The sequence below is a fragment of the Podospora bellae-mahoneyi genome, chromosome 6 (assembly GCF_035222275.1).
Source record: "Podospora bellae-mahoneyi strain CBS 112042 chromosome 6, whole genome shotgun sequence".
In the NCBI taxonomy this organism is placed as follows: Eukaryota; Fungi; Ascomycota; class Sordariomycetes; order Sordariales; family Podosporaceae; genus Podospora; species Podospora bellae-mahoneyi.
The window spans coordinates 2,968,937-2,996,735 of NC_085885.1; the positions used below are offsets into that span (position 1 = coordinate 2,968,937).

The 27,799-nt window shown below is 52.3% G+C and overlaps 11 protein-coding genes and 1 non-coding gene across 12 annotated transcripts; 8 read left to right on the plus strand and 4 right to left on the minus strand.

Annotated features, from left to right (window-relative positions):
* Window positions 1-133: 133 nt before the first annotated feature.
* On the minus strand, window positions 134-2,627 carry QC761_607840 (uncharacterized protein). The gene is made up of 4 exons (XM_062881215.1): window positions 2,285-2,627; window positions 1,935-2,221; window positions 1,690-1,877; window positions 134-1,638 (listed from the first exon to the last, which is right to left on the minus strand). The coding sequence occupies exons 1-4, from the start codon at window positions 2,542-2,544 to the stop codon at window positions 262-264; spliced, it is 2,112 nt and encodes a 703-aa protein (XP_062729879.1). The 5' UTR covers window positions 2,545-2,627; the 3' UTR covers window positions 134-261.
* On the plus strand, window positions 2,578-4,907 carry QC761_607850 (uncharacterized protein). Its single transcript, XM_062881216.1, is given in 3 exon segments — window positions 2,578-4,638; window positions 4,694-4,808; window positions 4,819-4,907. The coding sequence occupies 2 exon segments, from the start codon at window positions 3,540-3,542 to the stop codon at window positions 4,798-4,800; spliced, it is 1,206 nt and encodes a 401-aa protein (XP_062729880.1). The 5' UTR covers window positions 2,578-3,539; the 3' UTR covers window positions 4,801-4,808; window positions 4,819-4,907.
* Window positions 4,908-5,555: 648 nt separating this feature from the next.
* Window positions 5,556-8,830, minus strand: QC761_607860 (uncharacterized protein). The gene is made up of 4 exons (XM_062881217.1): window positions 7,839-8,830; window positions 7,560-7,779; window positions 6,296-7,503; window positions 5,556-6,233 (listed from the first exon to the last, which is right to left on the minus strand). The coding sequence occupies exons 1-4, from the start codon at window positions 8,065-8,067 to the stop codon at window positions 6,064-6,066; spliced, it is 1,827 nt and encodes a 608-aa protein (XP_062729881.1). The 5' UTR covers window positions 8,068-8,830; the 3' UTR covers window positions 5,556-6,063.
* QC761_607870 (uncharacterized protein) lies at window positions 8,708-10,495 on the plus strand (the record flags this gene model as incomplete). Its single annotated transcript, XM_062881218.1, has 2 exons — window positions 8,708-9,672; window positions 9,773-10,495. The coding sequence occupies exons 1-2, from the start codon at window positions 9,589-9,591 to the stop codon at window positions 10,493-10,495; spliced, it is 807 nt and encodes a 268-aa protein (XP_062729882.1). The 5' UTR covers window positions 8,708-9,588.
* Window positions 10,496-12,530: 2,035 nt separating this feature from the next.
* On the plus strand, window positions 12,531-14,322 carry QC761_607880 (uncharacterized protein; the record flags this gene model as incomplete). The annotated part of the gene is made up of 5 exons (XM_062881219.1): window positions 12,531-12,783; window positions 12,843-13,124; window positions 13,181-13,302; window positions 13,356-13,792; window positions 13,856-14,322. 5 exons carry the CDS (start codon window positions 12,531-12,533, stop codon window positions 14,073-14,075), a joined length of 1,314 nt encoding a protein of 437 aa, XP_062729883.1. The 3' UTR covers window positions 14,076-14,322.
* On the minus strand, window positions 14,277-14,467 carry QC761_607885 (uncharacterized protein; the record flags this gene model as incomplete). Its single annotated transcript, XM_062881220.1, has 2 exons — window positions 14,277-14,372; window positions 14,429-14,467. 2 exons carry the CDS (start codon window positions 14,465-14,467, stop codon window positions 14,277-14,279), a joined length of 135 nt encoding a protein of 44 aa, XP_062729884.1.
* Window positions 14,468-14,567: 100 nt separating this feature from the next.
* QC761_607890 (uncharacterized protein) lies at window positions 14,568-15,579 on the minus strand (the record flags this gene model as incomplete). Its single annotated transcript, XM_062881221.1, has 2 exons — window positions 14,568-15,040; window positions 15,141-15,579. The coding sequence occupies 2 exons, from the start codon at window positions 15,577-15,579 to the stop codon at window positions 14,568-14,570; spliced, it is 912 nt and encodes a 303-aa protein (XP_062729885.1).
* A 699-nt stretch (window positions 15,580-16,278) lies between these two features.
* On the plus strand, window positions 16,279-17,936 carry QC761_607900 (uncharacterized protein). The gene is made up of 2 exons (XM_062881222.1): window positions 16,279-16,571; window positions 16,630-17,936. The coding sequence occupies exons 1-2, from the start codon at window positions 16,330-16,332 to the stop codon at window positions 17,849-17,851; spliced, it is 1,464 nt and encodes a 487-aa protein (XP_062729886.1). The 5' UTR covers window positions 16,279-16,329; the 3' UTR covers window positions 17,852-17,936.
* Window positions 17,937-18,038: 102 nt separating this feature from the next.
* Window positions 18,039-18,142, plus strand: QC761_0096800. Its single transcript has one exon. It is a non-coding gene; the product is annotated as a tRNA-Arg (tRNA).
* A 339-nt stretch (window positions 18,143-18,481) lies between these two features.
* QC761_607910 (uncharacterized protein) lies at window positions 18,482-19,579 on the plus strand (the record flags this gene model as incomplete). Its single annotated transcript, XM_062881223.1, has 2 exons — window positions 18,482-19,095; window positions 19,156-19,579. The coding sequence occupies exons 1-2, from the start codon at window positions 18,713-18,715 to the stop codon at window positions 19,577-19,579; spliced, it is 807 nt and encodes a 268-aa protein (XP_062729887.1). The 5' UTR covers window positions 18,482-18,712.
* A 375-nt stretch (window positions 19,580-19,954) lies between these two features.
* Window positions 19,955-21,403, plus strand: URA9 (Dihydroorotate dehydrogenase (quinone), mitochondrial; the record flags this gene model as incomplete). The annotated part of the gene is made up of 1 exon (XM_062881224.1): window positions 19,955-21,403. One exon carries the CDS (start codon window positions 19,955-19,957, stop codon window positions 21,401-21,403), a length of 1,449 nt encoding a protein of 482 aa, XP_062729888.1.
* Window positions 21,404-22,336: 933 nt separating this feature from the next.
* On the plus strand, window positions 22,337-23,899 carry QC761_0096830 (uncharacterized protein; the record flags this gene model as incomplete). Its single annotated transcript, XM_062873037.1, has 1 exon — window positions 22,337-23,899. One exon carries the CDS (start codon window positions 22,337-22,339, stop codon window positions 23,897-23,899), a length of 1,563 nt encoding a protein of 520 aa, XP_062729889.1.
* Window positions 23,900-27,799: the final 3,900 nt, after the last annotated feature.

Below are 27,799 nucleotides of genomic sequence, written 5' to 3' on the forward strand. Positions count from 1 at the left end.
GAGCCCTTAAACTATGTGGTACAAATTTAATCCCAGATATTTCCGAAGCTCCATTGATTCACGGGAAAGCTTTTTGGAGGTTTGAAAAAGTTGTTCAAACGCCTATCAAATGAATACATCATCTTCCATACTGGGGAAGTCCTTACTGGATGTCAACTATCCTTTGGTAGCAGCTTTATTTGTAAATTGTTATATGTTCTGAATTAAATACCATCTTGTCACCATGAACATCCATTTCTTACTCGTCTTCAAAATTCTCAATCATGATACATTCATCCCCTCAAAATATCTCTCCACGCCCTCCACATCATCAACCTCCAAAACGGCACCAATATACCCATCAGGCCTCACCACCACCGTACAGCCAACCTGTCGGTCAATCTCAAGCCTCTCATATGCTCTGCCATGACCATCATGCACGCTCTCCACATCAGCGAACACCCTCCAAAAATCATACCCGCTCTCGTCGCTCCAAGGGCGGTACACTTCCGGCAGTGCCAAAAGATCCACCAGATCCCGCTCAGCACAATGTACAACCAAGACCTCCACCAATGGCTCTTGTTCCGACTGAGGCATCACGACATGCTTCAGAGACTTGCTCTCCCCCAAATACTTGCCCACGTCATGTAACCTCTTGGACGCAGTAGAGTCCGAGATGTCGCCAGCGAAAATCATGACTCTGAACTGCCCCGTGGCACTCAATCTCTTGTGCATCCAAGTTGGCACCCCATCAGCTTGATATACCACTCTGAAGTCGGGAAGCCTCTTTCCCGGCACCAGGTCTGCCTTGAGGAGGCTGGGTCCCAGCTGCTCGATACCCTTGGGCAACTGCACAGCACAAGAAGGTGGGTAACGAATCGACAACCCAGTCGTGAACTTCAAGGCCTGTAGTATTTCAGTATCAAACTGTGCAGACGGAGCTGCAAACAGTTTCAAGAAACCCTTGTCGAACGCAATGAGGTCCAGTGCCACTGGACGTCGTTCAGACTCATACGTCCTGAGAAGGTCCTGCCGTGCGCCAGAGGAACGGACTTTTCCTTTGAGAGTAAGTCTAAGCTTCCAACCAAGGTTGTACGCGTCTTGAATCGACGTGTTCATGCCCTGACCCGCTTTGGGCGAGTGCGTGTGAACAGCATCACCAACCAGGAAAGCCCGCTCATTAAGCCGAGAGAAGTGATTGCCCACCCGCTGGCGCACCCGGTATGCTGACCACCACGAGACAGAACCAACTTCCATTGTATAAGGAGCAATGATCTTGCGAGCGGCATCCATGACACGGCCGAAAGTCAGGTCCTTGGGGTCAGGGAGGGCTGTGCCGCTCTCCACGGGGATGTACATCCTAACCTCCTTGTTGCTGCGAGGTACCAGGAGGATGGTGCCAGATGCGGCGCGTAGATAGCAGACCCTTCGAATATCTGGGAAGTTGGACTTGGGGACCATATCTACCACACCAAAGACCGAGTCTGTCAGATCTCCTTCCATAGAGACGTCGAGCTGCTTGCGGAGCCAGCTGCGGGCACCATCACAGCCGACGATGTACTTGGCCGAGATCTTATCCGAGGGAGCGTCATGTTCATCTGGTTGATGTCCATTCTGCCCGTTGATATGGTGCCCATTTGTGGCATGGTAGTTAGTCCCCTGTCGACAATGTTAGCCAACGATACTTCTCACAGATCACGGCGGTCTTACGTTAGTAGTGTCCCCAATAGTAGTATTTGTGTTGGTAGTAACCTTTTCTAGGGAGACAGACACGGGAAATGTATCTGCTTCATGGACACAAGATGTGTCAACGTCAACAGAGATTGGAGCCGTGCTGTACCGAATCTCAATATTATCATGAGAGAGTATATTGTGAAGCATGTGGTGCTCAACTCGTGCTGCAACATAGATTAGCCTGTGAGTGGGGGGTAAAATCCAAACTGGAATATTCTTACACTGCTGGAGCATCGTCTCCCGAGGCTTGCCAAGTTCAGCGACTCTGTCTGGAATGACTTGTTCTCTGACAATGCCTTCACCTCCATCTTTGCGTGGGCCCCAACAGGCAATTTCCTCGAGCCTCCATGATTCGGCCGTGACTTGAGGTCCAATACCGTAAGAGTCAAAGATCTCGTTGGTCGTACTCTTGAGACCCTCTGCTTGTCCACGAGGTGTTGGGCCTGGCTTCTTGTCGACAATAAGCACCTTGATGTTGGAGCCACGGAACCAGTTTGCCAATGCCAAGCTTAACAAGACGATGTTAGTGATAAGCCATAGTCTAGACGATATGGAGAGGCAGTGTACCTACCCTGCAGGCCCAGCGCCGACGATGAGCAGGTCGACTTTGGTGGAGGCGGGAGGAGACATGTTGTGCAGTATCGGATAATCAGAACACGGGCTTGCTGTCGATGCGCGATGTTTATCATGGACGCACCGCGGTGTTCCGGGGACTTTGGAGGGTGGGTATAGACCGATATCATTGGTCAATTCGGGCGGTAGCTGCGATGAGACCCGCGGAGCCCCCGGTTGCCAATTAGTTTCTGGCGGGCCGCAGATCAAGCGGGCCATCTTTGGGTAATTATCATTCCAGGTGGTGACGTGGTTTGAGCAGGGTGGCAGGGCAGGTTCAAAGAACTACTGTTTACTACGTGGGGTTCCTGCCATCCAAAGCCATGGCATGTAATTACCCCTCCGCCCATGTCTCACCTTCCCCACCACCAAGTCACCTCATTCCGTCATGACTGCGCCTACCCATGAATCCTCCACGGTTGCTTGCCGTTGTCGGCAAGAGTTCAAGCGCGCTTGCCTTGGCTCCAGTCTTTCAGAATCTAGGTCATTCACCTCTGCCGGAAAACGTGCCTTTGACCTCTCATTCGCCGAACTCAACTGATGCAAATTTATTTCCCGGTCCTCAGCTGGGAACTTCCAATGCCGCTGGCTCCTTCCGGTATCCGGCCGGCCCGGAGGCCAGCTGGATAGCTGGATGATGTATCATGACATACCCTGGGAAAGGATCGCTACACTACACAATGCACATCGCCATGGTTGAATCTTTCCCATTGTCCGAATCAGCATCGAGAACTTGATCAAGGAGAAAACAGCATCCTTTGTCAGCCGCGAACAACCACCAATCAGACAGTTGTCGTCATTGACTTGCTATCAACCCGCTCTCTCACAAATCCGGCGAACTCGCCTCACCGCAATATTTGCACATCTAAAATGAAACAGTTGCATCATCCCCCCCCAGTGGCTCGATGGACCATGTAAGCATTCGGACGAGGCAGCCAGGGACCCTTTCCTGCCGTGACCTTGTACCTGCGTGCATGAGGAAGATCGTTTCCATTACTCGGCCAGAGTGACACTTTACGCGTGGTCGATCATAGGGGTCCACTGGCATCCTGGCGCGAGTGGCAGGCACCCTCCTGAAGCTGGGAGACGACACCAGAAGGGTGGACTTTTATATACGGCCAAGGTGGTCACACAACTGCCCGCTACTGCCTTGAACCCCTACACCATCTTCTCCTTAATAGCCTGCAAGCTCAACAGAAGCAACCACCACAGCAATGGCCACTTCAGTCACATCCACCATGACCCGTCCCCTGGACAAACACACTCTAAGACACTCGCACGACCTTCCACTTCCCAAAGGCCCCGACGTTCTCGATATTCGCTCCTCTCAGGAATCACTGCTACATAACTTGGACTCCAAGATTCTTGAAGGCCTCAGCCAAGCACAAGGGTTCAAGTCCTTTCCTTCCCTGCTTTTGTGGGGAGAGAAGGGTCAAGTCTTGTACGACGATGTTCTGGAAGCTCCGGAGTATTACCCATACCGAGTAGAAGATGAACTTTTGCAGCAACGGGTCGACGACATTGCCAGAACAGTGGCTTCCACAGGTACCGACATGCTCATCGAGCTGGGAGCAGGCAACATGACCAAGACAGCTCAATTTCTATCAGCTATCGACAATTACATCAGCTCTCCACTCGTTTACTACGCCCTCGACGTAGACCAGGCCTTGTTGGAACGGTCTATTGTTGCCTTGAAAAGGCGTGTCACGTTTCGGCATATCGAAGTCCGTGGTCTCTTCGGGACTTACGACGACGGAGCAAACTGGCTCGCCAGTCCCGAGATTGCCGCCTATCGGAGGACACTCATGTTTCTCGGAAGCAGCATCGGGAATGACGAGCAGGATGCTGCTGTCCGGTTCCTGAGCTCATTTACCCAAGCTCCTGAGACAGGTGTTCCCCAGAATGTGGCGGGCTTTCTACTGGCGGTTGATGGATGCCAAGATGCGGCAAAAATCGAGGCTGCTTACGATGTGCCAGGCGGGTATTCCCGCCGGTGGGTGAAACAAGCGCTGGAGTATGCACGGGAGCTATTGGGTGAGGGCATCGATAGGGCTGAGGTTGACCGTATTTTTGATGACAACAATTGGCAGTTTGAGGGAAGATGGTTACCTGAGCGTCAACGATACCAGACATATCTCACCACGACGTGCTCTCTCACGGCAACAATTAGGGGACAAACCATCACCTTGGAGGAAGGGGAGAGATTACCAATCATCAGCAGTGGCAAGTGGACAAGGGAGACGGTGGATGGGGTATCTCTGAAGGCCGGTCTCAGCATCGAGAAGTCTTGGAAGAATCCTGAGTTTGATTACAGTGAGTACTCGTTTTCATCAAGTTCAGCCCACATCTGTGCTAAATGCGGAAACAGACATTTATTGGCTGCAGCCAAGCCTCAAGAGGGTGGACAGTGGAATTGTCATTATTGATGAGCTCGAACCGGAGGGACATGATCAAGTGCGTCACCGCAACGAGTGAAGGAAAATGTCGGACCAGCGAAGGATCTCTCTGCACAGCTGGCTGTGTTATCTTGCACAATTTGATAGACCATAATGTGCCAATTGCATGACATTTCCAACATTGATCCTTCATGTGCCCGCCCACCACTGCAGCAAGCCACACATGCTGATTAACAACTTGCACCTTCAAGGCGTGCCACTATCTCAGACCACTTTTCCTGCCACTGAGATCACCAAAGGCTTGAATCCGAGATGATACCGATGAACCCCATCCGCACCTATAGCATCCACGCCATAAGCACTCAATTTCCACGTCTTCTTCAAAATTCCCCCAACCTCGTACTTTTCTTTTTGCCTTTCCAATCAATCTCTCACGATCAATCCATGTTGAGGTGGGCAGACCGAGAACTTCAGCTCTCTGCACTCTGCAGATCATCACCCACTTGGGATGGTTGCATACATGTACACCCTTCCTAGCTCCGCCCCGGCGCGCCGGCGCGGGCGCGGGAATTGTCGATCATATAGGACAGGGATAGCTAGGGGAGATCATGATGTAACCGTACTTGTATATTAGGGTGCAATGCAGCCTCCACAATCAGTGTACAGGTACATCGCCGGGGCCGGGTGAGGGATACGGGATGGGACGGATGGTTCTTCGGTGGGGTACAAGTTCGGCGGCCATCATTACCAGCCATCCGTTGCGCTGAAGTGACTCCGGAAACGCAGGCGCGTCTATCAGACAGACCGGTGGCTCGGTCTTGCTGTCAGATCATTCTTTGAGTCTCACCCATTCACTCTCATTGCTGTCTCATCAACTACCTATCCTTGGCTGCTACCTTTGCGGGGTTGTGTGGATCACTGTTCTGAACGACGACCAAATGTTTCACCTTGACCGCCTTCCAGAACCTCCCCCTTCCTATACCGTCCCTGGAATGCTGTGCGATGTCTTCCAGATCTTCGAAACCCATTCCTGCGGTGGTCGAATAACGCACTCTCCCCCGTCCGACCTCCCACAGCAGCAAAATTGGACCCTTGAACCATGGTGCATTAGCAGCTTCAACAAGCAATGTGAGCTCTCAGATCAAGCAAAATTGATGTGCCAAGAAAACAGGACTACCTTCAGGTCAAAGGGAGATTCGACCAGACCCCATCCATACCAACGCAGCTAATCCTGGCATTACCATTATCCCCAACCCAAACCTTCTTTTCCATGTCCAAACTCCTCAGTAAACCACCAGATCCAACTTGTCTTACAATACATTAACTTTGCAGAAATGATCCATCACGCGTTATCGCCCTCACTATCCGACTCCGAGACAGCACCATAGCCTTGATGACTTCGACTCCGTTCTGGTCTCTTGGGCTTGGACGCACCCGGCGACTGATGAAGCTGCCCCTCCCTCATCACAAAGCTGGCGATCAGCCCCATGACACCAAACACCACGCAGAATACTAAGATATCGGTTAGCACAAAAGTTCAAGTGAGTCAACGTCTCAAAAGCAAAAACACTTACACCAAACATTAACAAAGCTCCTCTCATAGGCCTTGAGCACAATATCCGCAATCTTCTCTGGCAACCTATCAATGGCGTCAAAGTTGGAGAGCACATCTCTGATAATCTGCTCCTTGTCTGGCAGGTCAGGCAACTTGTCTCTCAGGGTGCTTTCCACAAAAGAGGCAATGAGAAGGGAAGCAGTGCTGACACCCAGCAGGCTCCCGATGTTCATGCTGAGGTAGAACCCGGAAGTAGCCACCGCTACCTGGCTTGACTCGAGCCCTGATGTGAGCGCAATGAACGCTGCCGACAGGGAGACACCAAAGCCAACACCAATGGGGAACCCATAGAGAGTCTCGCCCCAGTGCGTCACCCCCCGCCATCTCAAAAAGATGGCCAGAAAGCTGAGGTTGGACAGGATAGCCGCAATGTTGGTGATGAGACGGTACAGCCCGGTCCGTTTAATGACATAGCCGCTGATGAGACTTCCAGCAACGGTGCCCAATGTCACAACAAGCAGTCGGAGGGAGGACGTGGTGTTGGTGTCGCTCATTGTCACGCGGAAGTAGAGCGGGATGGATGTGTAAAGCGCTACTTGAGCAGCTGTAAAAACGAACTGGATCGCGTAGGCTGATACAACATTCCGCTTCCGCAGCAGCCTCAGAGGGAAAATTGGTTCTCTTGCCCAAAAGGCTTCCACCAAGAGAAAGACTACCAAGAATCCCAACCAAGTCGACATTGGCACCATGGCCATGGCGCTGTGGACCAGGTTTTCAGGGCCCTTTTCGATTTGGTCAAGAAATAGGAGCAAAGACACATTGGCGATAGCCAAACTGGTTGATCCTGAGAGATCAATCCGTTTGAACTTGGCGTAGGCAGTCTCCTCGGTGGTTGTCGAATTCCGCCCAACTGCCTTTGTGTCTGGAGCCGTTGGCTTGGGGAACGACATCTTTGCCCAAATGAAGATGAGCCCTGCGAGGTTGAGAGGTACGTGGTACAGAAGAGCCCATCGCCAGTTTGTGCTATCAGAGATCATGCCGCCAAGGGAAGGACCCAAAGCTCTGCCGATCTGGTTGATGGCATAAACGTAGCCTCGCCAAACCGCAACCTCGCGCATGGGGACCAGGTCAACGATGAGGGTTGAGATGAGCACTGTGATGCCGGCATTGCCAATTCCGCAAAGAGACCTTCCCAGCAATAGACCCCAAAACGAGAAGCCAGCGCCTCTGATGTACCGGTTAGCCTTCACGTTTTAGTAGAGAAAGCAGAGGGACATACTTACGCTATCGTTGCACCTACGCAGTAGCACATGTATGCAAACAGGAGAAGTGGTTTGCGTCCATAGATATCACTCAGCTTTCCATACAAAGGCTGCGCAGCAATAATGCCAATGATGTATGCGTTGATGATCCAACTCGCTGAACTTAGTTGTTCGAATTCGGACGCAATGTCTCGAAACATGGCCATCAAGATCGCACTGTCGGAATTGACGAGAAAGACGCCTGTCATAAGAGGCGTTGTGTTAGAATAGATTGGTGGTCTATCTCACGCAGTAACATACCAAGCAGAAGCACCAAATTCTTCTTCCATTGCCCGTTGTCCCAGCTCTGCTGTGATCCTACTGTGGAAGTCGGAGAGAGGTCCCCATCTGAAGCAGCCAAACCATCCTGTTCCTCGTTTGCAGCGGCATTCAGCGTTTCTGGAGAAACGTTCAGGGTAGGCTGGCGCAACAGAGAGGTCCTCTCTCCGACATCATCTCGAATTTCTTCGTCCTCTATCCTATCGACCATCTTGGCGAAGTGGAGACGCGGGGGGTGGTGGTTCAGTCGTCAACAAGGACGCAGGAGGTGAGGGAGGACAAATGCCGAAATAGAGCCCGCTTGCAGATGGATTTCCAGCGATTTTGGGCGGGCGTTGCTTTAAGAGAATGCGGTGTCGGACCAAAATCAAGACACTGGGAGTGGAACAGAAACTTCGTGATTGAGATTGAGATTGTGTCTGGTGCAACTGAGACTGGAAGGAATCAGATAGATGGAAGGGTGAACACACCCAGCAAACGGTCCCCCAGGAGAGCTCCAAGCCAGCAAAGAACACAATGGAAATCAACTCTCGGCGATATCCCTACAAGGTTGCCACCCGTGTGTGATGGGCCCGATTGCAAATCAAATCGCCCTGATCTCACTCACCCCACCAGTGACAAAATAGACTATCTATCTCTTTCCTTCTGGAATCTAACAACATGTGGACACGGGGCTTTTTGCCGGGGCCGTTTCCTTCCGTCTCATTCCTCTTCAGCAGGCAGGCAGGCAGAGAGCGCCACTTCACCGCCAACCCCTCCTCGTCGTGCCTTCCATTGTCCATTGTCCTCAAGAGATGTGACCCACCTTATCCCAGCTTCTATCGGAGAAACCATGTTTTGGGACATGGAATTGCGTGCCAGTGGGTCCCTTTCCTCTTTTATCGCAAATGACGAAAAATGACAGGGCTCGACTGAGGTGTCTCGGCTGGATCCAGAAATCCGTCAGTCGATGACGGTGAAGAAGCAACTGTCTATCAAACACATGTCTCGCCAACCTCCCTTTCTGGAACCACGGCCACCACCATTGGCTATCTGCGGCCCAATGGCCCCCCATCCAGCACAGACCACAGCTCCATGTTCGGCAACTGGGGACCCAACAAATCGGATCGACCTCAGCGATCCCTATGCAGATCCGACCATCAAAGAATGGCCGAAGTCGCCGACCTCATCTGTGCGATACCTACGTTGGCAACCCCACCGTCTACTCCAAGCTGCCAAACTTGATGGCTCACGTCCAGTCACCGCCCGCAAATCAGCCTATCACGCACAAACGCCTCGTGTCGATCCTCTATCTGCCGCTGTCAATATGGCGCTTCTCGGTTTGACTCAGCCCATGCAGGTTGATGCCGTCCTCCATTCTCGTCACTGTATCTTACCTCAACGAAGCACGACTTGTGCGGCCACAGGAGACCTGCATATCCAAGTCACGAAGTAGATCCCCAAGATCGTTGCGTTTGATGCCTGAACTGGCTGGTGAACGTCTCGCACCACGGAAACACAAAAAAAGCTCAACAGTGGCTCTTTTAGCGCTTTCCCACCCCTGTAACTCAGCTGGCGTATATTATAGCCGTTTTTCAAAGAGGTACAACACCAACCACACCACTGCGACCCAAATCCTCCCTACAAAAGACCATTCTAGATCGATAGCTAGGTCGCCGGTTTACCCTCCCTACGCAGCTTCTCACATCAGAAGAAACGCACTTTGCAAGCTCGAATCAGTCTGGTGACCATCATGGGTGCCACTCCAGTTTCCGTGGCACACACCACGTACAACCCTGACGCCGTCTACCTCTCATGGGAAGTGGACGGGAAATTCGTGAGTAGGCCCCGTGCCCCTCCACCAACAGACATGTGATCAATTGCCATGGCGCCTGTCAGTGGTCCGCCAAGGTCAGGTACTGATACGATGCACACAGTTCGGCGATGGGCGTGAAGTTGCCCTCCTCGAGTACATCTACGCCCGGCCGGATCTTGAGAAGCTGAGAGGCAACCCCCAGAAGGTTCTGCAAGCCATCGACGATTACGGTCGGTCCGTCAGAGGTCTGATCAACATCGGGTCCATGAAAGGGTCCATCGTTTGCGACATTATCGCTAGACACAGACCTGCAGTGGTACTCGAACTGGGTGGTTACATTGGATACTCGGCCATTATGTTTGGACATGCCATGAGACAGGCTGGTGGAAAGCAGTACTACAGTGTCGAGAAGAGTCCTCTCTTTGCTGCTGTAGCCACAAGCTTGATTGACCTCGCCGGCCTCAGAGACAATGTCAGGGTTGTGGTTGGGACGGGGGCGGAAGGCACTCGGCGCTTGTATGACGAAGGGAAGATTTCTCGTGTCGATATGGCCTTCTTCGACCACTTCAAGCCAGCCTACACTGATGACCTCAAGCTATGTGAGCGGCTCGGTGTCGTAGGGCCGGGGACCCTGATTGTGGCGGACAATATGGTGCTACCAGGGAACCCGCGTTATCTCGAGTGGGTGCATGCAAGTGTGGAAAGGAAGCGCGAGATGGACAAGGCGGCGGCCGAAAAGGGAAACCCAAACCTGCAGTATCGCAACCAATCTATCTCCAGTTGGGAACCATCTGGGCAGGAGGACGCGATGGAGATCACGGAATGCTATGGTATCGAGGAGTAGTGTAGTGTAGGAACCGACACAACCGAGACAGCCGCCATGTTTGTTTGAGATTACCCCACCTGCTCATCATGGCCATTGACCTATCATGATCCGGGGGCGTTGCTGCAATGTGGTGGGCAGCGTGCGCATCATGCCATTCTTGTGCTTTTTGACAACCTGGTTACATCGGTTTCTCTCAGTCAGCCACAAAATGTCCACATTCGGGGATACCATGCCATCCACCGCGTCCAGCCCCGCTGATCGGTTCAGAGCTCTGGCTCGTGAGGGTTGCACGGGAGGGTTCAGGCCACACCGGGCCAGCCCGTGGCCCCTATTATTCACCGAGGGGACTGCGCCGCAGCTAATCGGAGCCAATCATCACTCAATTTCAACGACATATCTTACCTAGACATGGCTGGCTGCATCGATGGATCAATACAACTTCAATCATGCTCTTTGAGAGTGAATCAGCTGTATGTGTGGTGACAAAGGCCGGCTTCGTTATGTACATCATTGCTTGCTATTGGAAGGGACTTGCCGGCCGAGACGATAGCTCAAGACAACGCCGTCATTTGATGCACTGTTGTAGCAGGGGATAGCATTATGGGCGATGATGAGCGCTCACTCCTGAGCTGAATTAAATGATTTGGGTAAGGGTAGTGCTCAAGCAAGCCGCCATAGCATACAGCGGAAGGATACCACGCCGAAGCGGACAATTATTGGTCGTGCCCAAGTATATAACGCTATCTGGGGATAGGTACCTCCCAGCCTCCGGTCCAATACCGCAGTTTCTGGATTTCACTTTCGTCCTACCTACCGCATGCATTCACCATGAAGGCAGCTTCGGTATGGACGAGTATCGTCCAAGTCTTCAACTTCTTCACCTTCCCTTCCCCCGGCGGCGACAGCGATGTTTCTTCCCAGAAGCCTCTCATCCCGCACACGGACCCTGAGCAGCCACAATTCGTGACAACCAAGATTATTCCCATCACCAAGAATGAGTTTGGTGAGTATTACCATGGAGACAGGCTCATGGTTCAGGAGTACTCCAGTGGCATGGTCTACCATCCTGATGACTACAAGGATGTGCCGCTCCGCACGGGCGGCGTGGAGAGGTCGTTTATGTACGAGGAGCATCCTATTGTGGGGACGCCAAAGAATGGTCAGGAGGGTAAGGAGGGGGGGTTGAATTGTCATTATCCGTACATGAAGAATTGGCAGCCGTGTTATGGGCCGGAGAACAGGACTTGTTGGTTGGAGGCTACGGATGGGAGTGGGAAGAGGATTGATATTGATACGGATTATGAGAATGCTTCTCTTGTGCCGTTTGGGAAGACGAGATATGTGAGTGCTAAGTTTTCAACATGTATCGGGAAGGTGCTGACTGATGGTGATCATAGTACCACTTTGACATATCTGAGGAGCCGATATCTCCTGATGGCATGACGATGGAGCATGGGAAGGTCTTTCAGAGGAGGTATCCCGGACCGTGGATTGGTAAGTTGTGTTCCAGATATTGGAAGACGAATGTACTAACACATGGAACAGAGGCATGCTGGGGCGATACTATCGGTGAAAAGACACCATCACTCATTGAGAATCGACTCTAGCTAACCAGTACAGAGGTGACAATCAAGAATAACCTCCGATGGAACGGCACCTCGGTAAGTTCTTCTCCGTTTTAAGCACAGGGCGGCCATTAACTCCTCACTCAGGTTCACTGGCATGGCATCCGCCAGTGGGAGACATTCCAGTATGACGGTGTCAATGGCATCACTGAATGCCCCATCGCACCAGGGGAGACCTTCACTTATCGGTTCCGGGCACTTCAGTACGGATCAGCCTGGTATCACAGGTAAGTCTCCCATCACCTGTCCTATCCTTTGAGCAACCACTAACCATCACCAGCCATTACTCCCTCCAGTACGGAGACGGCCTCCTCGGCCCCATCACAATCTACGGCCCATCAACCGCCCAGTTTGGAACTAACGAGGCATTCCGTCCTCTGCTTCTCTCGGACTGGAATCACCGCAGCGTCTTTGAGGACTGGCCTCTGATGATGTCAACCGGTGTCGCTCCTGAAATGACAAATATCCTGATCAATGGCACTGGCCAGTTCGGTTGGGGCCCCAAGCCAGAAAAGTACACCATCTGGCTTGACGAAGGACAGGCGCACATGTTGATCTTGGTCAATACCGCTGTTGATACCACCTTTGTTTTTTCTATTGACAACCACACCTTGGAGGTCATTGAGGCGGACTTTGTTCCCATCAAGCCGTACAACACGACACACATCAAGATTGGGATCGGTAAGTTCTTTTTGAGACTCACTAATGGCTGAAGGAGACTTACTAACACAACGGTAAAGGCCAGCGCTACCATGTTCTTGTCCATGGACACGAAAATGGGTTTAAGACCGAGAGATACGGCAACTACTGGATGAGAGCAACCCCTGCTCGAAAGTGCTCCAAGTTTGCGTTCGGTCCGGACGAGCAAATGGGCATTGTTCGGTACAACAGGACCATGCCGCCCAGGGGCTGGCAAGACCCTCTCTCGGAGCCGTCTCTGTACGATACCATGTGTGCGGATGAGCCCTATGACAAGTTGGTGCCCTGGAGGCCGTGGACAGTGGGCGATCCTGTCAATATCGGTACGTATACTTCTCTTCCATACAGTTCAACCTTCGCCTGGCTGACGTGGAACTAGATCCCAAGGTTGAAAACCCGTACACGCTCCCGAACAACTCACAGTACATCTTCAACGTCGGTATGATCAGCTCTGGCGGACCTAACAGCTCCATGCCGTACATCCCTAACGACAAAGCATATGTCAGTCTCCTTCTTTCGCTTTCAATCCTCCAATCTCTAACCACCCCCCATAGACCCGCTGGATGATGCACGAAGCCCCCTTTCGCATCAACTTTTCCGACCCAACCCTCCTCGCCCTTGATCGCATCAATGAGCTCATCGACAAGCCCTACCTTGACGTGGTCACACTCCCCAATGCCACCGATGACCAATGGGTCTGGATGGTAATCACGGCCCCAGACAAGATCCCGCAGGAAGGTGGTAGAATCTTCTTCCCTGCTGCTCACCCCATGCACTTGCACGGTCACGACTTTGCCCTGCTGAGGCAGAGCAACAAGAACTGGTATGATGACTCGGAGATTGGCCATGAAGGGGAGGGGAGATGGTTCACGCCGGATAAGCTGAATTGCCGGAATGACAAGTTAAAGTGTGATAACCCGCCTAGGAGGGATGTGGTGCTGTTGCCGGCGACGGGGTATGTGATTATTGCTTTCAAGGCGGACAATCCGGGGTGAGTCTTTCCCTGCCATAACAATCCAGGGTCTGCTGTGTTTAGCTGACTTGATGTGAACAGAATCTGGATTTTACATTGTCATATCGCCTTCCATGCCTCGTCCGGGTTGGCGATTCAGATTATTGAGAACAAGGAGAGGATCCCCGAGATTTTGGGGAGGCACGGGGGCAGGGAGGCGATTGAGGAGAGCTGTGAGAGCTGGAGGGCGTGGCAGAGCAATCCGATTAATCATTGGGATTGGCATCATCCGGACCATTTTCAGGATGATAGTGGTGTTTGAGTGGAGACTCATGAAGAGCTTATGTCCGGGTGGGATGTCAGGCACTAGGTAGGTAATGTGGATGATGAGGGCAAGTAACACGCATGGCTCAGCAGGTCTTGATAGGTCGTCTTTGTTTGACACACGACAAAAAAGCCGCACAAGTATGTAGCCTTTAGCACAAACCAACCGCTCGTTTTTCGTCAAGTTGAACATCATTCATTATGCCGCCGGCGGTACCTCTGCGTCATCCCACAAACTAGCCAACAGCTTCCTATCTCCCGTCCATGGCTCCCTGGCATGCTGCACGGCGTAATTCTATTCTCATGTCAGCCCACTTTCCACCAAAGCCCTCTTCCAAGAAAGATACCCACATCAATCAACACCACATCCCCCCTCTCCCAGCTAATCATCGCCCGACTCCTCTGTATAAACTCCACCGCCGAATCGAGATACTCCCTAGGAATCTCACTCCCATCGCCATACTATTATCCATTAGCTGCACCCCCTTTTTCATCGCCTGCCAAAACTCACAAAACAAGGTGGAATATACTCCCCCCTCCCATTCCTATACGGATGTTCCAACGTCCCCTCCCTTATCGCGTTTAGAAACCTCGAAACGCAATTATTAAAAAACATCTCCTCCCCTGTGTGCGGATGGGTCCTTATCCCGGGTAGCACCTGCCACACTCTCAGGTCTCCGAGTTGGTTGTCAGGGGAAATATTCTCCCATTCCCATTTTGCTGTCGGTAGGCGGCGGACCTCGGCCTCGACTTTTGAGCGGATGATGTCAATGGGGTCGGTGTCGAGAACAGTTCGGCCGTAGGCTTGGAGGGGGGTTGTGCCCGGGGAGTTTGTGGGTTGGTGGGAGGGGTGGAAGAGTTGGTATTTCAGGCCGAGACGGCGGAGGGAAGAGATGAATGCGGGGCGGTGGGTTGTGAGGTGGGCGAGGAGGGGGGAGGAGGGGTTGAGGGGGGTTTCGCCTCCTGGTAGAAACAGGTCAGCTGGGGGACAACGGGAGGAGGGATGGATAGGGGTTAAAAAGGGGGAGGGGTGTTAATGGTGAGAGGTTGGGTAGAAACATACCAGTCTCTGGGGCCTCAGCACAGTAGAAGAACACATAAGAGGGAAAGTGTGGGCTTAGTCCAAACTCGTTGTGAGGAAAAATTGGCATGGTGTTTGGGCCTTCGTTTGCTGTTGCTACGTTCGGAGCGAGAACTGTTCGGCGGACTGGGTTGCCAATGTCTTCATGCGGTGCGAAGCCAAAGGCGTGGGCGAATTGGGAGAACTCATCTGCGGATTTGAGGTTGAGGTTTTGGAAGTAGATTGCGCCGTGTTTGTTCAGCAACGACCTGATTTCACCAGAGGCTGTGAGCTTCTTGATTTCGGAAACAACATCGTCTATTGAAGAGGTTTGATCTGTTCTGCTGAGCGAATAGGGGAACTGTGAAGATGGTGGGTAGGGAGCAGGGAGATCAACTGATGGCTCGTAGTGAGCTGGTCGAAGGATATCAACGGTTCCCATCTTGAGTTATGTCTCAAACTGAAGTCAAAACAAGCTGTGGCGTTCTTGGGGCTGCATTGGCAAACGTTGTGACGAGGTGGTGGTGGCAGTCACATCGTAACCTATGCGCCCACAACTTCCCCGGATCCTTTTAACATGGAAGTTTTTCATAATTTCATGAATGCCAAACCCCATATCCTTTTGCGTGATCGCGTCCAAAAAAGTGTCAACAGTACCGGTGTTTGTAGTGTGGTGATCAAGACGCAAGCCGATGGCGCAACGGCATCCCTGTAAGCACGACTCTCCTCCAGCGACTCCACTTCACTGCATCTTGTTCGTCCACCACGTCTCTCGCCGGAGGAGGGTAGCTATTCCCGGACAGACTATCGGGTGTGTTGCAGTGATAAAACCAGTCCCATTGAGACCTACCGGCCTGTTGGTACCAAGTTCATCATCAACACACCTCATCACGACATCCTGTGAAGAGGGGGACTACGCCAGTTCTGCTCGATAAACCCCCAAACCCCCCATTAACCCCCACATGGCCAAGTAAAATATCGTCAGGGAAACCAGGTAGCGGGAGACGGTGATCACTTACCGCTGCAGTCGAGCTGCCAGATCCAGACGGTTGGATTGCAGATTCTGCGCGTGGCGAGATGCATAAAGACGGGGCGTCGCTCGCTGGTCGGGGTTGAATCTGTATCCTCTCATCACTCATCGTCAAGAGCTGTTTCTTCTGGGTTCAAACACTCAGACAGAATCTCAGTCAAGATGTCCACCGCCGAGCAGGACCAAAAAGTTATCAACGATGGGGCCGTGATCGAGTCCCAAGGCGAGCAGACGAAACCTGTTTCGTGGTTCACGAGATGGTATCGCAGTCCTCTGTTCAACGTCATCATTGTCGGTCTCATCTCTTTTACCCAACCCGGTATTTGGACTGCCCTGAACAACACAGGCGCTGGCGGTCAGCAAGAACCCTACCTTGTCAACGCCTCCAACTCTCTGACTTTCGGGTATGTCCCCTGTTCCACCTCCCCTCACCCCTTGACCAACTTGCTAACCTCGCCACAGTATCATGGTCTTCGGCTGCCCCCTCTTCGGAATTCTCGCCAACAAAATCGGCGTCAAAAAGGTCCTCATCATCGGTACCCTCGGTTACGCCCCCTACTCGGCCTCGCTCTACGTCAACAACCGCTACGGCACGGAATGGTTCGTCCTCTTCGGCGGCGTAACCTGCGGCATCGCCGCCTCTGCCCTCTGGGCCTCGGAAGGCGCCATCGCCCTCGGCTACGGCGACATCAAAGACCGGGGCAAGTTCACCGGCATCTGGCTCGGCCTCCGCGAACTCGGCCAGCTCATCGGCTCCTCCATCCAAATGTCTCTCAACGCGGGCAAGGACTCGTCCACAAGAGGCAAAGTAGGATACACCACCTACCTCGTCCTCATCGCCCTCCAATGCCTCGGTCTCCCATTATCTTTCCTGTTATCCCCACCCCAAAAGGTCATCCGAAGCGACGGGACATCCCCAAGAGACCCAACCATAGGCAAGACCTTCCGGGAAGAAACCCGCAAGATCTGGGCGTTGATGAAGCGCAAGCAAATGTACCTTCTCATCCCCATCCTCGTCGGCTTCCAATGGAACACGACCTACCTCGGGATCTACATGACGAAATACTTCTCCGTCCGCGCCCGCGCCCTCGGCTCTCTCACCGCCGGCATCGCCGCCACATTCGCCAACATCTTTTGGGGGTGGTTCTACGACCTGAAATGCTTCTCCCGTCCAACCCTCGCCAAGATCTGCTGGGCTTCCTTTGTTGTTCTCATGCTTGGGTCATTCGGCTGGCAGGTCTCCAACGAGAAGTTGTACGGCGACTCCAACCCCCGCATCACCCTCGACTGGGACCTCCCCGGGTTCGGGAGGGGTTTCGCCAGCATGGTCATGCTCCGGTTCTTGAACGAGAGCCACTACATGTTTGTGTACTGGATCGTGGGGGCCTTCTTTGACGACATCGAGACTCTGACGCTGGCGGTGAGCATTGTCCGGACGTTTGAGAGCGTGGGGTCTTGCATTTCGTTTGGTATCGGTGCTGCTAAGGTGCCGCCTATGGTCAACCTCGTCATCTCGTTTGCCATGTTTGGGTTCACCATTCCGGCGACGTCGGCGGTGGTGTTTATGGTGCCGGAGAGGCCGATTGACTTGCGCAAGGTTGAGGCTGGTGGGATTTCGGAGGGTGAGACTGGCAGTGTGGGTGCGAGTGAGGATTCTGATGAGAAGAGGGCTGTCAAGGCTTGAGCAAAATGAGTTGATGATGTGTATAATGTTGGGATTTGGAGATGACAATGATGAGCAACTGTTGCGCATAGATAGTCATAGATACCCAGGCTTTTGAGGCCTCTTTAACAAAAGTAATAACGCCAATAGCAACTGATGAAGGATGCAAAAACTTCCATGTTCAATAGGAGGGAAAGGCCAAAAGATACACCCGACGTGGGACTCGAACCCACAGCCTTAAGATGTCAATCACCTCTGAAGGTCCAGAGGAATTGTTAGAAGTCTTACGCGCTACCATTGCGCTAGCCGGGCTTGGTTAGTTGTTGGAAATTGGCCACGAAACAGGGTCCAAGTAGAAGTCGAGATGAAAAAAAATGTGTTTGTCAACGAAGGCTGACAACACATCAGATGATAACTGAAAGAATAACAGGCTGACTTGGACTGGAAAGATACCACCACATGGAACTGATCTGCGTTGTGGTGGCCCCCCTCAGAGAATACGCTGCGGCCCGATGACCTGTCAGCCGCAGCAAAGCGCGGGTGACCATGCCCGCACGCCGAGTTCGGGACCGGCATTGGAGAAATGGGTGCTAAAAATTAGCGGACATCCCGCTGTCTGGGCGGCCAGCGCAGCGCCGGGACAACGGCTCGGGAGCGCACGGGAGCACATCATTTGTCCAAACCGCCAGTTGACTCAAATATCGCGTTCTGACCACCTCAGTCAAACTCCACCACGAAGTCTGTGAAACAACCGCATCTCCACGTCCGAGTCATTTCTATTTGCTCTTTTAAAAAGGCCATGCCACTGCCATAGCCCGGCGCATCAACCGTCGTCTCTCCGTCGCTTCTCAACATCCCCGAGCCTACCTTCCTACCAACGACATGGCAGTGTGCGCCGCCGTCAGAACAGCCTTCCGCAGGCAGATCCAGAACCTCGAAAAGTTCCGACAACGCCGACCACACTCCTCGAAAGTCAATGGAGCGAAACCAATTCAGAGCGCGCAGCAACAAGCTCCGATCACACCGCCCGCGAAGATCCAACCTCCCCCTCTCTGGCTCAGGCTCGGGCCGTTGACGAGAGCAGCTCAGGCGTACGGACGAACGCACCAGAAGCGCCCATATACGACACAGATATTGACCTCGCTGTTTATCTTCCTGTGCGGCGACATCTCGGCGCAAAGTATTGGTGGAGACGAACATGACTTCGGGCGGACGGCGCGAGCGCTATTCATCGGTGGAACATCGTCGGTGCCATCATATCTTTGGTAGGCAATGCTTCGGGGGTTTGCGCTCGATCGTGGGTTGGCTAACGTTGTCGTGCATAGGGTGGTTTACCTGTCGAACAGCTTCAACTTTGCGTCGCGAGCTCTCTCGATAGCAGCGAGAGTTGCCGTTAACCAAATCGTGTTTGCGCCACTGTTCAATACGTACTTCTTTGGCACACAGGCTGTGTTGTCTGGGGCGTCGCCTTCCGAGATCTGGGAACGCCTTGTGAAGACTGTCCCACCGAGCATCGCGAATTCCGTCAAGCTATGGCCGGCTGTTATGGCCATCAACTTCGCCTTCGTACCTCTGCCATTCCGTTCCATGTTCAGCGGGACTGTAGCGGTGGGCTGGCAAACGTATCTGAGCTGGCTGAACAAGAAAGCCGAGGAGAGCATCGCGGCGGAAGCAGAAGCAGCAGCAGTAGCAACAGTGGGGAAAGTAGAAGAGGTTGCTGCGTCGGCTATTGCCAAAGCCGCGGCGTGAGAAGGAAACACGACGGAATATTCATAATAGATTATAGAGTTAGATGATATCCAATAGCACAAGCAAGGCGTTAGGTGGTTTGTTCAAGAGCAGAAGCTCAAGCTTTGATGGATCGGACGATTTGCTCGAGGGGACAGTGCGGGGTGCCTTGCATCGAGCATCTGACAGCGGCTGCGCACGGTCCAGACGATCATCTCACACTGTGCCACCCTTGGCTGGTCCCTGCAAGCGCCAGGAACCAAGCCGACACCGCGGTAAAGCTCCAAAAATACTGAGCCCAAGGAAACATCGTCATCATCCTCACCAAACTCCCCCACACCACGACTTCTCTCAGAAGCCATTGAGCGCTGGCCCGGCTCAGCTCTGCGTTCAACCATGGCTAGCCCCTTTCTACGAACGAGGCATACCCTCTCCTCTGTCCTCCGACCCCTTGCACGGAATCCCACCCCGAGAATCAACCATGCCGTCCCTCGTCGCCCCGCCTCGACTGCTTCCTCCTCCTCCGGTGGCTCCAGCGCAAAGACAGTAGCTATCAGCACCGCCCTCGGTACTGCCGCCGTTCTCGGATACTACTACGCAACCGACACTCGTGCCTCCTTCCACAAATACCTCGTCCCCCGCGTCATCCGCGTTCTCTTCCCCGACGCCGAAGACGCCCACCACGCCGGCACCGCTGCCCTCAAAGCCCTCTACTCCGTCGGTCTCCATCCCCGCGAGCGCGTTCAAGATGGCGACGCCACCGGTGCCAAACCCTTGGCTGTCAACGTCTTTGGCGTCGAGCTGTCCAACCCAATCGGCATCTCCGCTGGTCTCGACAAGGACGCTGAAATTCCCGACCCTCTGTTTGCTCTCGGCGCCGGTGTTGTCGAGGTAGGCGGCATCACGCCCCTTCCGCAAGAAGGAAACCCCAAGCCAAGAGTTTTCAGAGTTGTGTCTACCGATGGGTTGATCAACAGATATGGTCTAAACTCCAAGGGTGCTGACGCCGTGGCTGCGCACCTGAGGGAAAGACTACGGACATTTGCCCGGAGCATTGGCTTCACGGAAAAGGAGATGCTTGACGGGGCGGCGGGAGTTCCGGTGGGCAGCTTGAAGGATGGGCGCTTGCTGTGCGTGCAGATTGCCAAGAACAAGAAGACAGATGAGAAGGATGTGGAGGCTGTGAAGAAGGATTATGTCACTTGTGTCAACAGGCTGGCACCATACGCCGATGTGCTGGTTGTCAATGTCAGCAGTCCCAACACTCCTGGCCTGAGAGATTTGCAGGCTACCGGCCCATTGACTGCGCTGCTGAGCGCCGTCGTCGAGGAGGCGCAAAAGACCAAGAGAAAGATCAAGCCCAGAGTCATGGTCAAGGTCAGCCCGGATGAGGATGACGATAGCCAGATGGAGGGTGTGGTGCAGGCTGTGTGGATGAGCGGAGTGGACGGTGTTATTGTGGGCAACACAACCAAGAAGAGGACGGGGCTCGTGCCAAAGGGCGTGAGATTGACCAGCCAGGAGCAGAAGAACATCATGGAGGATGGTGGCTACTCGGGTCCAGCGCTGTTCAATCAGACGCTGAACTTGGTTGGAAGATACAGAAAGATGCTGGACAACTATTCGCTCAAGACCGAGGGCCTCGGGGATGCATTCAACAAGAACCAAAAGGTCATCTTCGCGACGGGTGGTATCACAAATGGCGACGAGGCTCTCAAGGTTCTCAATGCTGGAGCCAGCGTTGCCATGGTTTACACCGGGATGGTCTATGGTGGGTCCGGCACTATCACGCGGATAAAGAATGAGATGCGGGAGAAGTTGGCTATCGAGGACAAGAAGCAGTAAGGAAGAGACCGTGAAGGCTGAGTGTAGGTGTAGGATTGTATATATGCATATTGAACGGTCCTTTTGACCGAGCATTTAGCAAAAAGCGAGATAGAAGCGAATGTTTATACCCCCAACCACTTCGTCCGCCTCCGACCGAACATCACAAGTGTCATCAAGTGGGTGCCAAGCTGAATGTATGCTTGGGACGGACTCACCGAGGAGGGTTGCATGGAGTTTTTACAGTTTGTTTTTGGGTCGACCAACCCGATCGCTTCCAAGTTATCCGATCCAGCGGGCTTGGCACGCATAAAAATGTCACCCCCTGACCATGGAAACGCCAGACTTTGTTCCTCCAAGCTTCGATCACAAAACTAGCGAATCGAATTTTCTACGCCATGCCTCACAACGTCGGTCCAGGCCGGTTTTTCCTTCTGGAAATCATCATCCGGCCTGTGGTTTGCTTGTAGCTTGGTGTAACAGTTACCTTGGGGTTCGATTCTAGGGAGAATGGGGGTTAGGGGGGCAGCTGCCATACTTATCGGCCACGCCAGGGGCGCCAATCACAGCGCTCCCCCAACGGCACGGGTTGGTGCAGAATGTGCAGGGGGGGTTTGTTCATCAATCGGAAGTTGAGGAATGTCTATGTGCTCTTTGTGTCACAGTGTGTCAGATGAAGTGTGTGCCTGAACATCAGCGCCGTTGGACCAAATAGTTTGGGTGTTGTGGAATGTTGCGGCACGATGTTGCGGCACGGCTCTTTTTTTTTTTTTTCTGTTTTTACTTCAACTGCCGTTCTCCCAGGTTTTTTTTTGTTGCTGTTGATGTTGTTGTGCTCAATCCTCTTGGATTATTGTCTGGGCGGTGATTTTTGGATGACCTAATAATACCCCAAGCCTTCCAATCATACGATACCCCTCCGTCCAGCTTTGGTAGCTGTACCAGCCCAGAAAAATGAAATCCATCATCTCTCGTCCTACAACAACAACCACGAAGACCGACGACGAACTGATCTCTGACAATTGGGGACTCCCGGATGAGGAGGATCATCTCAAAATGAGCGCTACACCAACAGCAAAGGTTTTCTGGCAACTCGCACATTCCAATTCACCAACTTCTGGTCTAGCCAACAAGAGAGCCAAGCGCAGGAGAGCTCGCTCTACGGGTTGCTTCGGCATACCATTTGATCTGCTCGCCTTCCTGTCCGTCTTTCAACTGGACCCAAACCAAAACAACAACACCACCAAAAGGATTCAGTCATCATCATCACCACCACATTTTGAGTCTGAGAAGGTCGGGGAGGTAAGGGAATCGGCGACATGGCCACTTATCCACTCGGCAAAATCACAGGCTGCCCGGGAGGCACGCATGGCAGCGAAGCGCTCAGCGGCCATCGACCGGCAACTTGAACAAGACCGGGAAGCCTTGTGTCGGACGGCTCAAGTCATGGTTACTGGTTGCGGCCCGACAAGATGCGAGGGAAAGACTTTGCTTTTTGACCAAATGAGAAAATGCAGCTCACCAGGATCCTCCGACCAACCAACAGTGGATCCAGCCACCCAAGTGAGAACCGCGGCCATAAAAGAGATGAAACGAATCCTCTATGAAATCCACGCCCAGGGAACACACTACCATCAACAACCCAACCAACAAATCCCACCACCCCTATCAAACCTCCTCCAAACAGCCATCACCCTCCACGATTTACCCCTCGACGAACCCCCCCAAGTCAACCCAGAGACCCTCGCCTTTATCAACCAAACCACCACCTTGTGGTCTGACCCCCTCTGGACAAACCTCTGCTACACCACTCTCGGCCGCTCCCGCCCATTCATCACCCTCCTCCTCTCCCTATTATCCCGCTCTTTTACCCCATCATACACCCCCACACCAACAGACCTCTCCCACATCAAGCACTTTTCCTCCTCTGCCCCCCGATCCCTCCACCGCGAATCCCTCACCCCCTTCCCATCCACCTCCTCCCTCGAATTCGACCTCATCGACCGCGACAATACATCCTGCTGCTCCTTTCTCCGCCGCAAAATCTTTAATTTCCTCTCCGCCAACCTCTCCATCCTCATGCTAGTCGACTTGGCGTCTTACTCTCAAACCCTAGAGGAAGATAACAACGTCAATTACCTCAGCGAGGCGCTCCGGTCCTTTGAGGGGTTGGTTAACAGCAAAACGTTTGCGCAAAACGCCCGCGGGGCGATGATGTTGCTTTTGTGGAATAGTGAGGGTTTGGAAAGTCAGTTGGATGAGAGGCCGTTGGGGGGATATTTTCCTGACTTTAGGGGGAGAAGGGGGGAGGAGAGGGGTTGGATTAGGAAGGAGTTTGAAAAGGTTGTTAAGAGGGGTAAGTATGGGAGGAATGTGAGGATTCGGGTTGGGGAGCCGGGGGAGGAAGGGACGGTGAGGTGGGTTGTTGGGGCGGTGAAGACGGGGTTGTTGGATCAGGGGTTGTGTGAGATGGGGTTGGGGAGGGAGGGGAGGGAGGGGTGGTGTCGGAGGGTGTAGGTGGAAATAAAGGGGGGATGTAATGATGATATGACGTGACGATATGGGTAATGATTCGGGTATTTTGGTTATATAAAAAGAGAATTCTGTTTTGGTTGCCTCCCTATCTCCTCGTATCCAAAACAAATTTGAGGTCCTGGCAGGTGTCAGAGTACCGGACATGGTATTTGCGGAGCAGAACTCACATCAGTAGACTCCCCTCCCGGAGCTTGGTCATCAAGTGCTAGCTGAGAGGGTACCATATGTCGTAAGCACCACCTCATACTCAGACAGCGAACTGCTTGACTTCAACCTATTAGCGCCGTGGGAGACGTGAACTGACAGTGTTCCTGGATAGAAGTGCCTATAGTATTTAGTTCTGTGAGTACCAGTGCAAGCCTAAGAGTGACCAACATACTTGTTAATTTCAGCGACCCAATTATCGACAAGTTCTTTTCATAGATGTGGGTTAGCCAACTAAGCTGAACCATATCCTGATTCCAGAGGGTACTTAAGTCTAGAGGGAAGGACCACCGAATTGCCCGCTTTCTGTCGGGAAGGGTGTTCAGTATCATACTCTTTAGTACTTATGAACACCAGTCCAGCCTCTTTTGCGCAGACGACTGCACCTAACATGGTCAAGGTCTTACCAAGTTCCATGACACCGGCAAGAATACCGCCCAAGCCCGTGGATGATAGTTGTGGTAGGATTCTAACGGATTTTAGGTCAGCAGGTGACAGGAGAGGAAGGCCATGCCTAGGATGGGCCTCATACTTGTAATCGAGAAGTCCCCACAGCTCGCGATCTCTTTTCTGACAATACCCACTCTCTTCCCTACGTATAATGAACCTTATGCCTCTAATTTGATGTCTGCCAGTGCCAGCTGTTAGTTGTCTGACATAAAAGCCTGCGTGATCATGTAAAAACTAACGATTGAAATGTGCTGACCATGTAATTCCTCGTGATCCGGGTGATCTCAATTGCTTCGAAACTGTGTTCCTGAACACCTCCGAGTTTGTTGGGTTTGTATGGGTAAGCTCTCGTTCAAACACATCAGAAATGGTCACATGGACTAATCGTACGTAAAGGGCCCAATAAAGCTGGCGCTCCAGATGGCTGCCGCTCATGCCAGAACATTCGAGATATTGCTGGATGGCTATGACAGAATAGGCACACTTTTGACTGGTATTCACCAGTATGACCTTCTATTTCGGAGGTACTCGAATGCGAGAGAGGTCCTGGAGGATTGTTTTGACGCGGTGCTTCAATTCCATGAGACAGCACTTGACGAACTTACAAGGCCAGGTAAGTACAAGCCAAAGACTCCATGGAAGGGAAAGCGGATGCAGAGTTTACTTTTGGCATTCAACACTTCGTTCAAAGCTTGTTCGCTAATTGACCTTGTTTTGTGACAACTTCCAGGTTGGAAAAAGTTGGCCGAATCGTTATGGCCTCACATCAAGACTAAATTTGGTCCCATTCTTAAAAGCCTCGAAAACCGCTTGCAGATAATATCTGATAGTAGATTATCTGCCGCCATCGAGGAGGTTCAGGGCGTCCGCGACATCACTCTGAAAATATTTCAGAACACTGAAAATCTTTTGGACGCACTTCTAAAGGCACGATCCGAGGACATACAGCAGGCAGAGCAACGCCGAGTCTCAGAAGCCGCGGACCGGGGCCTGGCTGAGAAAGAGATCCTTCATACTAAACTTGCACCGGTCTACTACCAAATAGGTCACTCCGTAGCATTGGGGCAGGGACATGATGCTGCTCCAGGTAGTTGGGTTCTCGACCAACCCGAGTTTAAGGAGTGGATGTATAGGAAATCCAACAGGGGGGAGATTCTTTACCTCAGTGGAATGCCAGGTTCCGCTAAGCACATATCTTTCTTTTCCTCCAAAGAACACTACGGCAAAGTGCTTGTATAGCTTTTCAATGAACTTTTCTTTGTACATTGACTTGCTGACACCCCCCCCCCCCCTGTGTTCCCTGTGTTAGGCAAGACTACTCTGGTATCGCGAGTCATTGAACGCGTTAGGTCCGAAGAGGATATTCTTGGAGACAGTCTTGCCTATTTCTACTTCAAACACAGCAGGACCGGCGTTGTCAATAAATCAGCAATGGAACACATGCTTCGTGCCTTCCTCGACCAACTTCTCGAACAAGATGATGGGCTTCTAGGGCACATTCAAAAGTCCTGTGATTCCGTCCACAGGCCCGACGACTTTCGGGAGCCACTTCTCAAGTTCCTTGTCCAAGAACTGTGTCGTACTACAGCATCGTTGCTGGATTGTTGTGGATGGTTTGGACGAGTGTGACAGTGGCCGTCACATTGACGAATGTGAATCACCACTCGTGCTCAGTTGGTTCCTAACGAGATCTTGAGAACTTACAAGGCTGGTAACCTCTCCTCAGTCAGGTTACTGGTAGCGGGACAAAGGGATGGCTATATTGATAAGCAATTGATCGGTCAACCAACTAATAACCTGGACAGCGCAAAGTCTCATCTCTGCGATCTTAAGACTTACGTTACTGCCATGGCTGCCAAAATTAGGGATCGGTTTGAGATTCCTGACTCTAGGGAAAATGAGATCACTGGGAAGGTCACCTTAACTGCAAATGGTACGTTTGAAATCCTCATTTAACAACAGAACCACAAGCAACCTGGAACAAGCAAGTTGACGGCCGCTCGCAGGAATGTTTCTTTACGCAAAAGTGGTACTGGACAATCTTTATGACCAGGCATCGGTGGCCGATCTCAATAATGAGCTGTCCAAAGACAACTTTCCGAGGCAACTGAATGCGGCATATGATCGGGTTGCAGCTCGAGTACTTGACCGATCTGGCCCTGTTTTGTACCTAATATTCTGTCCTCGCCGGCTTTCAACACCCGCGTGTACTCAATTGAAGAGATCGCGGCTTCAGCGGTAACAGGTTATTACGGACTTTTGGATTACGCGCAATCCTATTGGAAAGAGCATCTACGACAGATGACAGTGTCCAAAGGTGAAGTCGATGCCAATATCAAGAAAAGAGTGCTTGATTCTACACAACACCTTTTCACACAGGGGCAGGATAGCTCTCCAAACCCAGAACAGCTTCATGATAACGATAACGCAAGACCAACACTTGTCATAAGTCAGAACGGCGACTCCGATACAGCCAACACCAGCCCGTCGAACGACATGACTCTACACAATGCTGTCACCACCATCAGACACACAATAGAAAACATTGACCAGACGATCCTCACCGATCGCGAGCGCAGAGCACTCTTGGAACTCAACGGCTCTGGAAGATTCAAATGCAACAGATTGCAATGCTCCAAGTTTTCTGAGGGGTTTCCCGAGCGAGACGAGCGAGAGCGCCACATCTCGAACCATGAAAGGCCTTATAAGTGCTCTGCACCAGATTGCTTCGCCTCACAAGTTGGGTATACCTCACAAAGGGATCTTGACAATCATTATAAGCGATTTCATTCGGCCGTCTCGGATGATGAATCGTTATTTCCATCATCTCTATCCGCCAAGGACACTACTATATGGACTGCTGCTGCTGAAGGTAATCTTGCGCAAGTCAAATTCTTTGTGGAAGCTGGGCATCCCGTTGATGAGCCAGACATAACAGGCGGAGCCATAACTGCGCTAGTGATTGCGGCGCGAGGTCGACACGCAAGTGTCTGTCAAGATTTGTTACGACGGGGCGCGAATGCATACAAGACACGTCTCGCCATATCAGCCCTCGAGAAGGCGATCAGGAACGAAGACCTTGAGATAGTCCGACTCTTTCTTCATTGGCACGCCGAGTTGGCAGCTAACATTAGTCATTTTGCAAACCGACGCCCGGCATTGCGTATTGCCATCATGATTGGGAATCTCCAACTGTTTGAAACGTTGCTGGGGTACTTTAGGCAAAAC

What these genes read in the sequence shown, in the direction of transcription:
- QC761_607840 (XM_062881215.1), bottom strand. Translation starts at nt 2,544, where the DNA reads ATGGCCCGCTTGATCTGCGGCCCGCCAGAAACTAATTGGCAACCGGGG. An exon ending in GTCGGCGCTGGGCCTGCAGG is followed by an intron (nt 2,222 to 2,284) that starts GTAGGTACACTG and finishes CGTCTTGTTAAG; the next exon opens with CTTGGCATTGGCAAACTGGT. An exon ending in CTATTGGGGACACTACTAAC is followed by an intron (nt 1,639 to 1,689) that starts GTAAGACCGCCG and finishes CATTGTCGACAG; the next exon opens with GGGACTAACTACCATGCCAC.
- QC761_607850 (XM_062881216.1), top strand. Translation starts at nt 3,540, where the DNA reads ATGGCCACTTCAGTCACATCCACCATGACCCGTCCCCTGGACAAACAC. An exon ending in GAATCCTGAGTTTGATTACA is followed by an intron (nt 4,639 to 4,693) that starts GTGAGTACTCGT and finishes ATGCGGAAACAG; the next exon opens with ACATTTATTGGCTGCAGCCA.
- QC761_607860 (XM_062881217.1), bottom strand. Translation starts at nt 8,067, where the DNA reads ATGGTCGATAGGATAGAGGACGAAGAAATTCGAGATGATGTCGGAGAG. An exon ending in GAATTTGGTGCTTCTGCTTG is followed by an intron (nt 7,780 to 7,838) that starts GTATGTTACTGC and finishes CTCTTATGACAG; the next exon opens with GCGTCTTTCTCGTCAATTCC. An exon ending in GAGCTTTGTTAATGTTTGGT is followed by an intron (nt 6,234 to 6,295) that starts GTAAGTGTTTTT and finishes CCGATATCTTAG; the next exon opens with TATTCTGCGTGGTGTTTGGT.
- QC761_607900 (XM_062881222.1), top strand. Translation starts at nt 16,330, where the DNA reads ATGTCCACCGCCGAGCAGGACCAAAAAGTTATCAACGATGGGGCCGTG. An exon ending in TCCAACTCTCTGACTTTCGG is followed by an intron (nt 16,572 to 16,629) that starts GTATGTCCCCTG and finishes ACCTCGCCACAG; the next exon opens with TATCATGGTCTTCGGCTGCC.